The 13434-nt window shown below is 36.0% G+C and overlaps 1 protein-coding gene across 4 annotated transcripts in view; it reads left to right on the top strand.

The window, feature by feature from the left end:
• LOC125277427 (CUB and sushi domain-containing protein 1-like) overlaps window positions 1–13434 on the top strand; it is a 750178-nt gene that overhangs the window by 605894 nt on the left and 130850 nt on the right. For all 4 annotated transcript variants that reach the window (XM_048205771.1, XM_048205772.1, XM_048205773.1 and 1 more), the window contains one exon: window positions 1319–1506. In XM_048205771.1, the coding sequence (XP_048061728.1) occupies window positions 1319–1506 (188 nt within the window). The remainder of the gene's footprint in view (window positions 1–1318; window positions 1507–13434) is intronic.

The following is a 13434-nucleotide window of genomic DNA, read 5'->3' on the forward strand; positions in this document are numbered from 1 at the left end:
TGGGGCATTTCTAGACATTTCTATACTGTGATCAGTATATCATTGCCAGATTACATTAAGAATCAGTGCCACTAATTGGAGGTTCTTTTTAAATCATAGATGTTTCATTATGTTTAATTAAATAGCTTTTATTTTATGGATTATAGATGCTTAATTTCCCAGAATACTCTAATTTACTCTTAAGTGTTCAAAATGGAGCCAAATTGAGCAGGTTTGCAAGACCTGAAACAGAATTTCTAAGAAGACAGTGATTGTTTTTTAGTACTTTATTTATTTATTTATTTGTTTGTTTGTACTTAGGGGTGGAAATACATCAGTGTTGAAGCATATTATGAATTCAAATCACTGCAATTTAATGAGTGTCCTGTATCAAAGCCTTCACATACAAATCAACAATCACAATCATCAACTCGCATACTTGAATATTTAGAATGATTATGATTGCTTGCGTTTCACTCTGCTAAAGTCATCATGACTTCATGGACTTCCATTACAATTACAAACACAATGAAGGATTCTAGTGGGCTTTCTGGTGAAGCAGGTTAAGCTGGGATGTACTGGTCACCATTCAATGCCTTCCTAGATTAACATCCTTGTTTATTAAAAGCATTTATCAAAAATATTGTTTATGCTTTAACATATCATTACATAATAATAGAAAAACAATTCCTAAAACATTTTAATAAATGAAAAATGTCACACAGAGTCTGTCTAGTCTAATGACATGCTCTTTAGGATTCTTAATGGCCAATTTAAGCACATTAAATCCATTGCAATGTTGGTGATATTGCTTAATCACTAGTAAAATCATCACTAAAGGATATTGTGAATAATCAGTGTATCGCACAGCTCTATTTTGTTTGACAGAAATGTTGTTAAGCATGTTAAGCTTCCTGGTTGGAACACCTCTACATGACCTGTCAATGCAGAAGACCAACATCACAATTCAGCATGTGTTTGGATTTAATAGGGTCTTGTGAAATTTATACTCAACATAAATCTAATGGCTTTAAATTTAGTCAAGTCAAGTCAAGTCGCCTTTATTTATATAGCACTTTTTACAATGCAGATTGTGTCAAAGCAGCTTTACATTGATAACTGGTACATAATTTGGCTGCACAGCAGCTCTTAAATAATAGTGTCAATGCAGGCAGATCAGAAGCACTGTTGAATAAATGTCAAGAATACTATTGAATATCAAATGTCAAGTGTCCCCAACTAAGCAAGCCATAGTACATTGGTGGGACCTTATGCATAATGCTTAACAACTGAATAAAATATCTAGCAATCCTTAATTCCTTCTTCATTTGTTGTGCAGTTTTAACATGGAGCCCAGCTATGACTTCCTCCATATCTATGAGGGTGAAGACTCCAACGGCCCCCTGATCATCAGTCTGCAGGGGAACCAGGTTCCCGAGCGCATCGAGAGCAGTGGGAACAGCCTTTTCCTGGCCTTCCGCAGTGATGCCTCCCTGGGGATGGCTGGCTTTGCTATTGAATATAAAGGTAAGTCTCACCTTACCGGTGTATGGTTTGTTCCCTTGAGGGGAGGGCTTAGGGAAACAAGTGAAGCACAACCACGGGGTCAGTGGTCACTTTCAGACTGCAGACTAAGGTTGAGTGTCCAGGTCACATTTAAAAATAAAATATAACTTTTAGTGCTGCTGAGGACAGATTTTTTGTCATGTGAACAAGTATGTAACATGTCTGCCACTTTTGTTCTGACCAACTAAGGGGGAAAAAAGCATTACAAAAAATCATGCTGCCAATGGTGATTAAATCTAACGATCGCTTAGCTCGGATCACGTCAAACTGTGCAAATTATTATTATTGTTATACTTTGTTCTCAAATTGTTAATTTTAAATACCCCCTGTGGTGAAAATCATGTTTTTAATGTTGTTTATATGCAGGGGTGGACATGGGGGGTAACACAGGGGGATGGCGTCTTTTTTTTTATAGAAATGAAGGGATTTCTGTATTTATTCACTCAATAGCCTACAAAAACGAAAATGATTTAGCGCAAAAACATAGCGCAATAAAATTGCATGATTGGTCATGAAAAGATCGCAATCGGGATTCAAACACCCACGCGATTTTACTCAGTGCTCGAACCACCACACCGAAACATAGAATCAGGCTGTTAATTAATTCTATAAACCGCACGTTTGGAGCTTTTATAAGCATGAGTGGCACACCGCATGCAAATCACCACAGGCGAGTTCACCAGCGTGCTCCAAAAGTGTGATAAGATTTGTGCGAGACGTTCCTATGATAAAATGTGAAACCCATTTGAATTCTATTGAGAATGTAGTAAAACGCTATGGAGAAAGTCAAACATGATCTAAAAACAGCCACTAAAAAGACTGATGAAAAGAGAGGAAAACATGATGATGACCCTCCGAGCTTTTTAAACTTCTCATGACCACCTTTCCTAGAATTTATCATGTTCTATGGCATTTATTGTAGTACATTTTAACTAACTTGCTAAAGAATTTATAATATATAATCTATTAAGGGAATAGATTTTAAAAAGAGAGAAAAAAGTTAACATTGCCCTAAGCATGTAATGAGGAGCCATCAATGGTCTAGCTGTAATTATATCCTTATTGTAACAAATGCTATGGTTAAACAATTACAAGAACTACTTTTTCATAAGGCCAAGCACAAGCTAGAATCATGGATCTTCTTAATTATTGACTAAACATTAGTTTTCCTCATGTGTAAAATGTGTTCTGCTAATATGACAGATATGCCCATTAGGAAAAACCTGGCTGTATTCCAAGAATTAACATGTTCAGTATAAGAGCATTTTAAGTAAAGAGAGTTTGACTTCCCATGGCACTTTGTAAACAAGTAATTGTTAACTATAGGCTGTTACTTTATTGCAGTTTTGTTATCAACTAACTGTGCATGTGTGGACCATTTTGCAAAAATAAAGCAACAAATAAATAAAAAAATCTCACGAGAGAGCAAACTCAAACTCCTCACAACCGAGGAAGACAACCAGTCCCCCATCCCAAACGGAAGTGAACAAAATAGAGTAAATCAGCCTTTGAAAGTAACTTGATACTTCAAATAAAGATTGCGTCAATTACATCATTACACCAGTAGGTGGCGACAAATGATTGTTAAAAATGTATTTGTCATTGAATCATTCATTACAAAGAATTGTTCAAAAACATTGATTCATCTATGAAACAAGTGACATCTTTATAATTGAGTCATTGAATCATTTATTCAAAACGATTTAAAAAAAAAAATAATAATAATAATTTATTCAAAATAATTAATGGTTTCTGTAAATAGACTGCAGCAACTAACATTATGTCAGAATCTCTAGTAAATTACATGTTGTAGTTTTTTTTTTTTTTTTTTTTTTTTTTAAGTTGTCTATTCAGAATCATGGGAAAATTAAATTAAATCTCAATTTCCAGAATGTGCCAGTTTGTGCCACACACAATTCATAGATGCTGTTCATTGACCTTTCATGTGCTTGCTTGATAATTAAGAAAATATTGTTTAGAGGAAACATGAAATAGGCCTGTTTAATGTTAGCATATTATATAATTATATAATATTTTATATTTAAATACATCTGAAAAGTCATTGAAAGTAAAATAAATAAATAAATAATAATAATTGAATCTCAGCCATTTCCAGCCTTGTTTATATGTTTATTTGGTGTTTTTAATATGCTTTAAGACAAACCATGTGCAAATTCATAAGTCAACACCATTGCTGAGTATTTTCTGTTTAAAACTGCAGGGAGAAAAAGATAGTCTCAAACGCGTGGTTTGAAATCGCTGGTGTTTGTGACGTCACAAACTACCTCGTAACCAATCATGTCAATGTGCCGGCGGGCTTTAGCATATAATTAACCTTCAACGCTCTGAAGCAGGAGAGTATCGAGAGAAGGTTATCCCGGTATATTTTATGTTGATATGAAAAATTGTGTAGATTTAGGAATATAGTGAGTCTATGATGTATATTATGATGTTATGATGAACTATATGCCTTTCTCCACTGGTGTTCTAAGTTGTTCAAAGCATTTGTAAGGATACTGATCGTTAGAAGGCAGCTGTCTGACTCTGAGATGAAGAACGGAAACAATGGTTTATGTAACATTAGCAACACATTAGTAGCTGTTTGAGAACGTAGTCAAGCAAAAGGCTGATCATATTAATTACTGTTATGTGTCCAACAGAACCGTTGCAAGGGGCTGTGCCAAGTGTACGAGCGCATAGGGCCTCGCACACGCGCCAAAGTAAAGTGACAGCTTACTTGAAGTTAAGCCAATAAAGTTCAAGTTTTTGTCCTTTGAAATATTTAATACTATAAAACATAGCAAAAACAATATTGCTCTGAGCGTGTGACCGTGATTCATGTGCATATGTCAGTCATTGTGGCATCACACATCAAGTTCTGAGAGAGCTATTCATTCCATTTTAAATTCTGATTTTGGCAGCCTCTGGAATGGGTCAGCTATTACCTGATAAGTTTAAGTGAATACGCTGGAAATCCGCGCTCATTCAAGGATTTGCATTTATTGCCTGTATGGAGAAGGCACGGGCCTGCAGGATTTCATTCTGACGGTACGCACAAAGGGTTTTTTATTTAACACTATAAAGTTACGCACCTTTCGGACCATCATTGAGAGCAACGGTACCACAGAATGAATGTAGCTCTATCTCTAGGCGTTTTAAACGTTTTTAAATCTGAAATCTCCAAAAAGCAATGAATTTGTAAGACATCCATTTAGCACATGTTCACAGAGGAAAACGGCTGAAAAAGAGCACTGCTTGTTCTCTCGATACTACTGTCTGTTTTACTGAGAAATCGCTTCAGGTGATTCAGTGAGAGAGCAGTCCAAACTAATGCGAGTGGATTCAGACCGTTTTGCTAAGGTGTTTTACCAATTTAAAAGATAGAACACAATTTAAGCGTCAAAAATATGTGAGCAGTTCAGTTACACAGCTGTTAAACTGAATATACGAAGCGAAGCAAGCTTTTTTCTTAAATATCCACAACACAAACAACAAATTGCTCATCACTATAGCAACAGTCGACACTCTGAGCTGATGTGAGCGAGTGGAGGCGGGGTTAATTTGTCATATTTGGCATATTCATTGATCCGTGTATATTAAATGAGGCAAGGGTGTAGAATTACATTCAAGCTATTTTAAGACATGAAGAAAATTTTTTTACTGGAAAAAAAAAAGTTTAAATATGTCATTTTGGTGATCAAAGATGAGGGGGACTTTAACAACATCAGCATCGCATGACTGTATTTAGTGTGTGTTGGCTGTAGATTTCAATTTCTGGACATTAATTTGTCATACCATACAATCCGCCATCAAAATGATAAGTTTAATTACTGCAGCTGCTGTGAGAAAAGGCTATAAATGATCCGCCTCACATGCGACATGCTCGAATTTCCCACGAAAACCAACTGGTACCACCCGAATTATAAAACATTATTACTAGCTTACCGTTGTGAATCGGGCTAAGGTAAGTTTTGAACACTGGCTGGTTATGTACTTGCTCAAAAATTGATTTTGGATAATTTTTAAGCAAAAAAAGTTATGGGCAACAGCTTTAATATAAATGAAAATTTAGATAAATAAAATTATATAATAAGGAGGCTTAATAATAAGTGCTTAGTTGCAATGAAAGTGCAAACAATCTTAGCAATCCCAAAAATAATTTATTTCTTTATATTTGGAGTGAAAAATGACCTAAAGATGTTAATAGAGATAACTATAATTATCTTGGCTATAAAAGCTTGTTCCTTTTAGGAATGTCAGATAGTTTTGAATGTTTTGCCAGTTAAAGCTGTAGTAATTAGATTTGCTTTCATCTTAAATGAGTGACTATCGATATTTGTCTTTATGTGGACTGTGAAGGTTGGTAGAGTATCTGAATGATCTAAAAACTCTTGGATGGAATAAGGTTTAACAAGACAATGGCTAATGTTAAGCAGATCCTTTGTAACTCACAAATTAAAGTAAGAATTCATCAATACTGTAACACCCATTAAATGCTGACCCTGATGACCAGATAAGGACTCTGGAGATTTGCAACTATTTCCTGCTCATTCTAAGAAGAAGAGGCTGAAGGAACTCTGACACGTTAAAAGCACACGCTGCATTTTTAAATATTTGAGAGATGCTGATATTAAAGACTCCATTGAATTCAAATTGGACGGCTTTGTGGCTTTTAGTCCATGCCTATTAGGTTTGAGGCCATCATTATGCTAGTGTACTCCTAAATAAAGTCTTACTCTTCCAGGAAATTGAATAAAAAATATTGATGACTTGACTTGCACTCAGGGGCGTATCAAAATTGTGTCCAATAAAAGGCTCTCAAGAATGTCCTCTGAGTAGTGATAACAAGTAGAACATATTTAATCACAGATAAGAAGTAAATGTAAGGCTATAGAGTGTTATCAAAAAGGATGCTTCAATATGTCTTTTTACAAATTTAGTTGGAAATACATCAAGACATGAAGGACAACTGTGTTTGTGTAGCATTTTCATGTGTTCCTTAAAGGGTTAGTTCACCCAAAACTTAAAATTCTGTCATTAATTACTCACCCTCATGTCATTCCAAACCAGTAAGAGTTTTGTTCATCTTCGGAACACAAATTGAAGATCTTTTTGATGAAATCTGAGAGCTTTTTGTCCCTTCATAGACAGCTACTGTACATAACTGACGCTTTGACACTTCAAAAAGTTCATAAAGAGAATTTCGTGAAGAGACACAAACTTTTTATATGATGAAGAGATTTAGGCTTTTATTCACATATAAACATTCATCAACTCACACATCAGTTGTGGTAAACAGAAGCTCAAGGATGTTTGCTTTACGTACAAGAACCAATGAGGTTCATTTTCGTGTGTTACACAGCAACACACTAGCTTTCTCGCAGTATGTTTGAGCTTCCCAAGAGGTTTGTTCTTACGCATTAAGCAGGCTCGGTTGCGATTCTCTTTTTTGTTCGCTGTTCATTATATCAAGCAATCAAGTCTCTTCAGAAAATTTTGACTAAACCACTCAATTCATATAGATTAGTTTCACCTTCTTTATGAACTTTTTGAAGCGTCAAAGTGTCAGTTGGTGTCTATGGAGGAACAGAAAGCTCTCAGATTTCATCAAAAATATCTTAATTTGTGTTCTGAAGATGAACAAACTCTTACTGGTTTGGAACGACATGAGGGTGAGTAATTTTAATTTTTGAGTGAACTAACCCTTTAACAATATCTTCACTTGGAACGTTGGCATCTGTGCCGGAGTACTAAATGCATGTGTTAGTGAAAGAGCATTTGTTAAATTATTTGCAAGGGTACAACTTTCCTGTGATTAGTCAAATAAAAACAAACAAACAAACAAAAAAAAAAAAAACTATTAAGTGGTATTGAGTTATGTGTTGTGATTCTCTTCAGTAATACTATTAACCTTCCTCATTGAATACCTGGCAATATTCCCCACGGGAAGAGCAAGTTTCGCCAATTCGCCCTTTGTAAATGCTCTTTTAAAAAGAATGAGTTTGTATTTCAAAAATCAGGGCATGCGACAATGACAATGCACCGTCCCTAATGTGCTATGCACCTCCCTGAAATCATTTCCACTCCCAACGGCCCTTTTTATATGATGATTATGGTTGAGTAAAAGTGCAGTTCATGGATTGTTGAATATTTTAATTGTAATTATTTTAATGGCAGCCTATTGCACAGTGTAGATGAACTCTGACTTCAACCTTTTGTCTTTGCTCCACATGAATACCCAATACATTTTAAAAGCTTGCTTGCCAATGTATTATACTGCTTTGTTGATGGTCTCGACATCCCACAATGCTTCAGGATTTCACTTTCATGTTGTGCCATTAGTTTTGTCCCGTGTTTATTGGAAAACTGAGCGACACATGGGAGTTTGATTTTGCTGTGAAAGCTCATCAGAGAGCACGATCTTAACACACAAGTGATGTGACTATTCGAATTCTATGCTTCACGTCTCAGCGCAGTGGTATAAATCCTCATAGAGTACTTAAATCTGCAGTATTGATTATATTATTGATAGCATTTCATTGCATTTCTTCTTCTGACTTGAATTTAAAGGTGAAGTGTAATTTCTGCAATACTAGTGACTGTTTTAAAAGTGTAGTTTTAAAGTGTAGATCTGTGTGACATTAGTGTTGTTTCTAGCTAGCCCCTGCCACTCTGCGTATCCTCAAAATGTTAGGGAGAAAAAATAAATAATTAACAGAAGGTTGTTTGGCACATTTCAGCATGGATTATGAATCTGTCACAATATAATGCAAACTTTGGAAAGGTGCTCTTACTGAAGAATGCATCAGTTTAATAACAATATAACAACTAAATATACACTAGTAATAAAACAATGGCCTGTTTAATTTTTACGGCTGTAAGAAAGGATGGAAATTGTAATGTTGAGAGAAATTGTGAGTAAGATCCAGAGGAGTTGTGTGTGCTGTATAAACATGGTGATTATTGTACTTATTGTACTTATATTGTAATTTACTCATCTCACTTGCACAAAACAGATTCAGTATTGCTAAAAATGAATAAAAACAGTCAAATGCAGACTATTATAAAAACCTGCAATAATTAATTGTTAAATTACACAGATATACTTTATGTATTTAATCTCAGTTTATTAACCAATATCTCTGCTGCTGACCCTCGATGATCCAGTTCAACCACACTAATAAGCAAAAATCTGTGTTTATTTTTTTTTATTTTATTGCTGAAGTAAGAGTGTTGAACTTTCTTCTTGTGTTGTCCTATTCTTCTGCAATCCAGATTGGCAGCACAGCTGAAAGGTTTGTTGAGCTTTGCCCTCTGCTGTACAGGCTTGAATTTGTATTTCCTTCAGTCTGAAGCTTATTCATTTCAGTTTAGCTGAGAGAAGCTGTCAATCTCAGCTGTCAATCATGACGTCAAAACCCACAGTTTTATAGCATCAAATAACTGACTAAAAACAAAATTATGTAAAGAACGAACACTTTAACTAACATCAGTGTGATGAAAACTGCCTAAAATGACAGAAACCATCTTTGTAAAAAAATATTTGACTTATAATTTGACTGTTTAGTTTGTCTCACGTCCCATTACATTACATGGAGAGGGCAGGGTTTATGACCTATACTGCATCCATCCGACCGGTGGCGATCGAGATGCATTGGCTTCACTTTTCAGGACTCGTGTGGCACGCTTAGTTTTTACAGTGTAGAATAGGAGCCATTGAATGAATTAGGGCTGTAACGATATGCGATATGAAATCGAAATCGCGATACACAGGTCCACGAACCTGTATCGCGATGTGAGAAGGCAGAATCGCGACACACCCCTTCCAACTCCCAGAGTTATCCTTCCTGTCCAGATCCAATGCTACCACATTTTTAAATTACTATAAGTATTAGGGGTGTAACGATTTATCGTAGATGGTGTGTCTCAATCAGCTCTCTAGTTCAGTAAGTGTTTCGGGCACACATTGAATCTTGCAAGCAGGTTTAAACGTTTCTCATGTCAGTCTCATACATGGTCGCGTGAGAAAAGTCGTGGCTTTCTTTCACCGCAGTGCACAGGAACAGCAGTGCTCACAGAAAAGCAAAAGACGCTTGCGATGCTTTGCTTTAAGAATTTCTGTGGGGCCGTTCACATATTGCGTCTTTTACGCGTGCAAGTCAGTTATTATTATAAAAAATGTAGCCGCGCGGCAGGCGCGCTCATAATGGGATCAACGCGGTCGCGACGCGCATGCAATTCTCAACTTCTCAGATTGCCGCAAGCGTACCGCAGGTCGTGTGACAAGAATCAACCGATCAGCTATGGCCTTTCCGTAACAAAACATCAAAAGCTCAGCCGAACAGCTGATCATAGCTGTACATGGTGGTTTTTATATCTTATCTCCATCAATATATCTCGTAGTAAAACTAATGCAAGGGCTAGAAATCATTTATCCTTTGCAGAAACATCCTGATCCTCTTGGAGAGCTCAGTTCATGGTTGCATAGCAACGACCGACGCCACGGGAGCGCAAGCGCTTTGGAAAGAAGGAGAAGCGGTGCGGCCGCGCCTTCCACGCGTTTTTAGACGCGATATGTGAACGGCCCCTATTCATAATTCTAAGTTCATGTTAAATTTAACATTTTTTTTCAGTGACAGACAGCCCTATTCAACTGTTAATTTGAATACAGAAGGTTTTTATTAAAATTGTATATTTATTTATTTTATTGAAATGTTGTATGTACAACATGTATGTACAACAAGGAAAATTATTGAAATTTGTTCATGTTTTTTTAATAAATCTTGTTTGAATTTCAGTTTCATTTTGTTCAAAATATCGTGATACGTATCGTATCGTGAACTCTGTATCCAGATACGTACCGTATCGTGACCTGAGCGTATCGTTACACCCCTAGAATGAATACTGATTTCACCTTGAATCATCAGCCTCTTTCACACAGCAATCCTGTAAATTACTGTACATTTACCAGAATTACTACAGAATATACCGGCAAATACACAAATATGCTGTTCACAGAAGCAATGGCGTTCTGGCTTTTTACCTTTAAGAGACCATTCACACATCAGCACCAAAATACCGTAAATCTGTCAGTCATTGTAAATGATCTTTAAACGCTGTGCTGTTGTCTTCATTTGCCCGTATGAGGAGAAGCACTTTAGTTTCACTATCTGTTCAATTTGACAACATTTTTTGATGTCTGAGTGACAGGCATAAAGGGATGATCAAACAGAATGCGCTTTTGCTCTTAAAAACACGAGACACGCATAATAGTATCCAACTGCAGAGCCGCAGCGCTGATCAATGGAAAAGAAGGCTGGGTCTCAAGTGCAACATGTTGAAAAAGCTGTGAGATTTGGCGCAATGATTAAATATGTCCATCTAGTGCATATTTACGTAGAAAAATTATAAAAAAACAGTGGAGCTTATTGTAAACAGCGCAGAGTAATCATCTCCATAAGAACTTTATGACTGGCCCAAAGCAGACTTCTTACTCATACCTGTAATCTTCATTTTGTATTCACACAGCATCATACTGGTAATTTACTGGTAATTTTACAACTTCCCTTACTGGTAAATTTCCAGTATTTGATTTTCCAGTATTTTTGAAAAGGTCCTGTTCACACATAATCTCTTACCGGTAATTTACCAGTAAAGTAAAACTGTATGTGTGAAAGGGGCTATTGTTCATTTAACTGTTCACAAGCTCAGATCTGAATGTGATTATATCAGTGTTGCATTGCGAGAACAACAGCACTTTCTATTATGTGTCTCACTCTCTCCATCGAAGCTTTAATTAGAGTGTGTCATACATGACAATGAAATGATAGAGTCTGTTTCTCTCTGTTGTTGTTTTCTTTTAATTAATTCAGTGTCCTTATTTGCTTACTGTTTTCCTTTATATAAAGCAGTCTTTTATCTGCTACTGTTCATCACACACCAGTGAACACAATTATTAATGTCCTTACTAGGGGAAAGAAATGAATATGTGAATATTATAGTCCAAAGACTCTCATACCTTGAGGAAAAATACATTAGATTGATAAATGGAGAAATATTTAAAGTGTTTGGACACTTATAGAGGTAGGAATGCCATTGCAGTAGATCAGGGATTTTTATTTATTAGATAATTTATATATCATTTATGGACCCAGAATCTCCTCTGTCAAACAGTCAAACTGGGTAAAAAATTTTAGTAAAGCGTTATGATTTATAATAACTTTTATAAATAAATGTTCTAATACACATAAAGTAATGACAGACTTGTCAGTTTTGGTTTAATTGTTCCTTTAAGAGTGTGACAGGCAATCTTGACACATTTTATCACATTTCAGTCCATTTTGCAGAATTCCACCCAAAATAAGACAAAAGAATGTGGAAAATTTCCACACATCTCATTTGGGCCTGGTAATAAGAAGTTATTGTATCTGATATATATGGTGGCGTTGAAGGCAGGCAGTCTCATGACAGATATGCAGATTAGGGTGAGCAGAAATGTGAAAACTCTGTTTGAATATTAATTTCCCCTTTCCTAAAGGCAGCACGTATGCTGTAAATGATGACAGAATATTTATTTTTTGGGCCTGTTCCTTTTAGTCTGTGCGGTTCACTCCAGGTGCACTCACTGTTCCTCTGTTGTTGTGGAAACGAGGAAGATTGTGTTGCACACTTGCAATTTTGCAGATAGAATCTTCCCCACCTCCTTCCCACTTTCTCAGGTCCCCAAAGCGCAGGCAGATAGCTGTTAACTGTCAAGTTGTTTGGCAGCCTCTCTAAGCACCACCTCCGGACTTTCTCCAACTGTCCTTCTCCCGGTGTCGGGTGCTAGAAGGACAGAGACCATCTTTCGCATCCCCGGCGCGTTCACCTGCCTTTCCCCTGGTGTTAGTTCGCTTTAATGCATAATGCCCTCAAGCCACTGTCTACTCTCTCTTCACTTTTCGTCTTTTGCTACCTCTCTTTTTCTTTCTGTCTGGTACCTGTCTCAGCCCTGGAAATGGCTGGCAGGTAACACAAGTGTGGGATGTGATTGTGCATCTGATTAGTTTTGTTCAGGGTCAGTTGAATTACAGGTATGATTGTTTATATTTAAGGCTGTCAATCAATTAAAATTATGTAATCAAATTACTGACTTAAGCAGTTCTCAACAGTGGCGTTCATATATATGAGTAGATAATCGAGTGCTACAGGGATGACGTATATTTGGAGGCCAAACGGCAGAAACGAGTTAGCACTTTGGGTTCCATCATCCTAAAGTCAGTGGGTTTATTGAATGGGTTTTTGGTTAACTCCCTGAAAATGAGCAAGTTGCATAAACATAGCCATTATGTTAACACTGTGTCTTAAGTCCTAGTATAACCAACTTACAGTTTAATGGGGCAATTTTGGTATCAAATTAGACCTATCTACTTTTGTATGTAACAGTTCTAAACAGTCTCAAGGAACATTTACACAACAACGATGTGACATCTGATTCATACAATAATGCAGTCTATCATTTAAGGTTAATCAAAGAACAAAAGAAAAAGAGAAAATAATTCACTGCTCTTGACTGAATAACTTTTGTAGCTTTAATAATAATTAATCCATACTTAATTTATACAGTGAAGATAGTGTTTTTACATTTTATTACAATTTCTAAATATTTTCTATACCTGAATATTACTGTTAGACCTACCTGAAAATCTTAAAACGCTGTTTACAAGGTTACATGGGTCAAAAACAATGAAAATAAGGGCCAGTGAAAATTGGGCAGGGCAAGTAAAAATCTGAACTAGAAAAAAAAAAAAAAAAAAAAAGGTATATTAAAGGCACAGCTAATGTGACATTTATTATAATAGGTTTATCTGAAGATTGTTTTAAGTTCACTTAAATTAAAAGTTGTTTTAT

Source organism: Megalobrama amblycephala, linkage group LG10, assembly GCF_018812025.1.
Source record: "Megalobrama amblycephala isolate DHTTF-2021 linkage group LG10, ASM1881202v1, whole genome shotgun sequence".
Classification (NCBI taxonomy): domain Eukaryota; kingdom Metazoa; phylum Chordata; class Actinopteri; order Cypriniformes; family Xenocyprididae; genus Megalobrama; species Megalobrama amblycephala.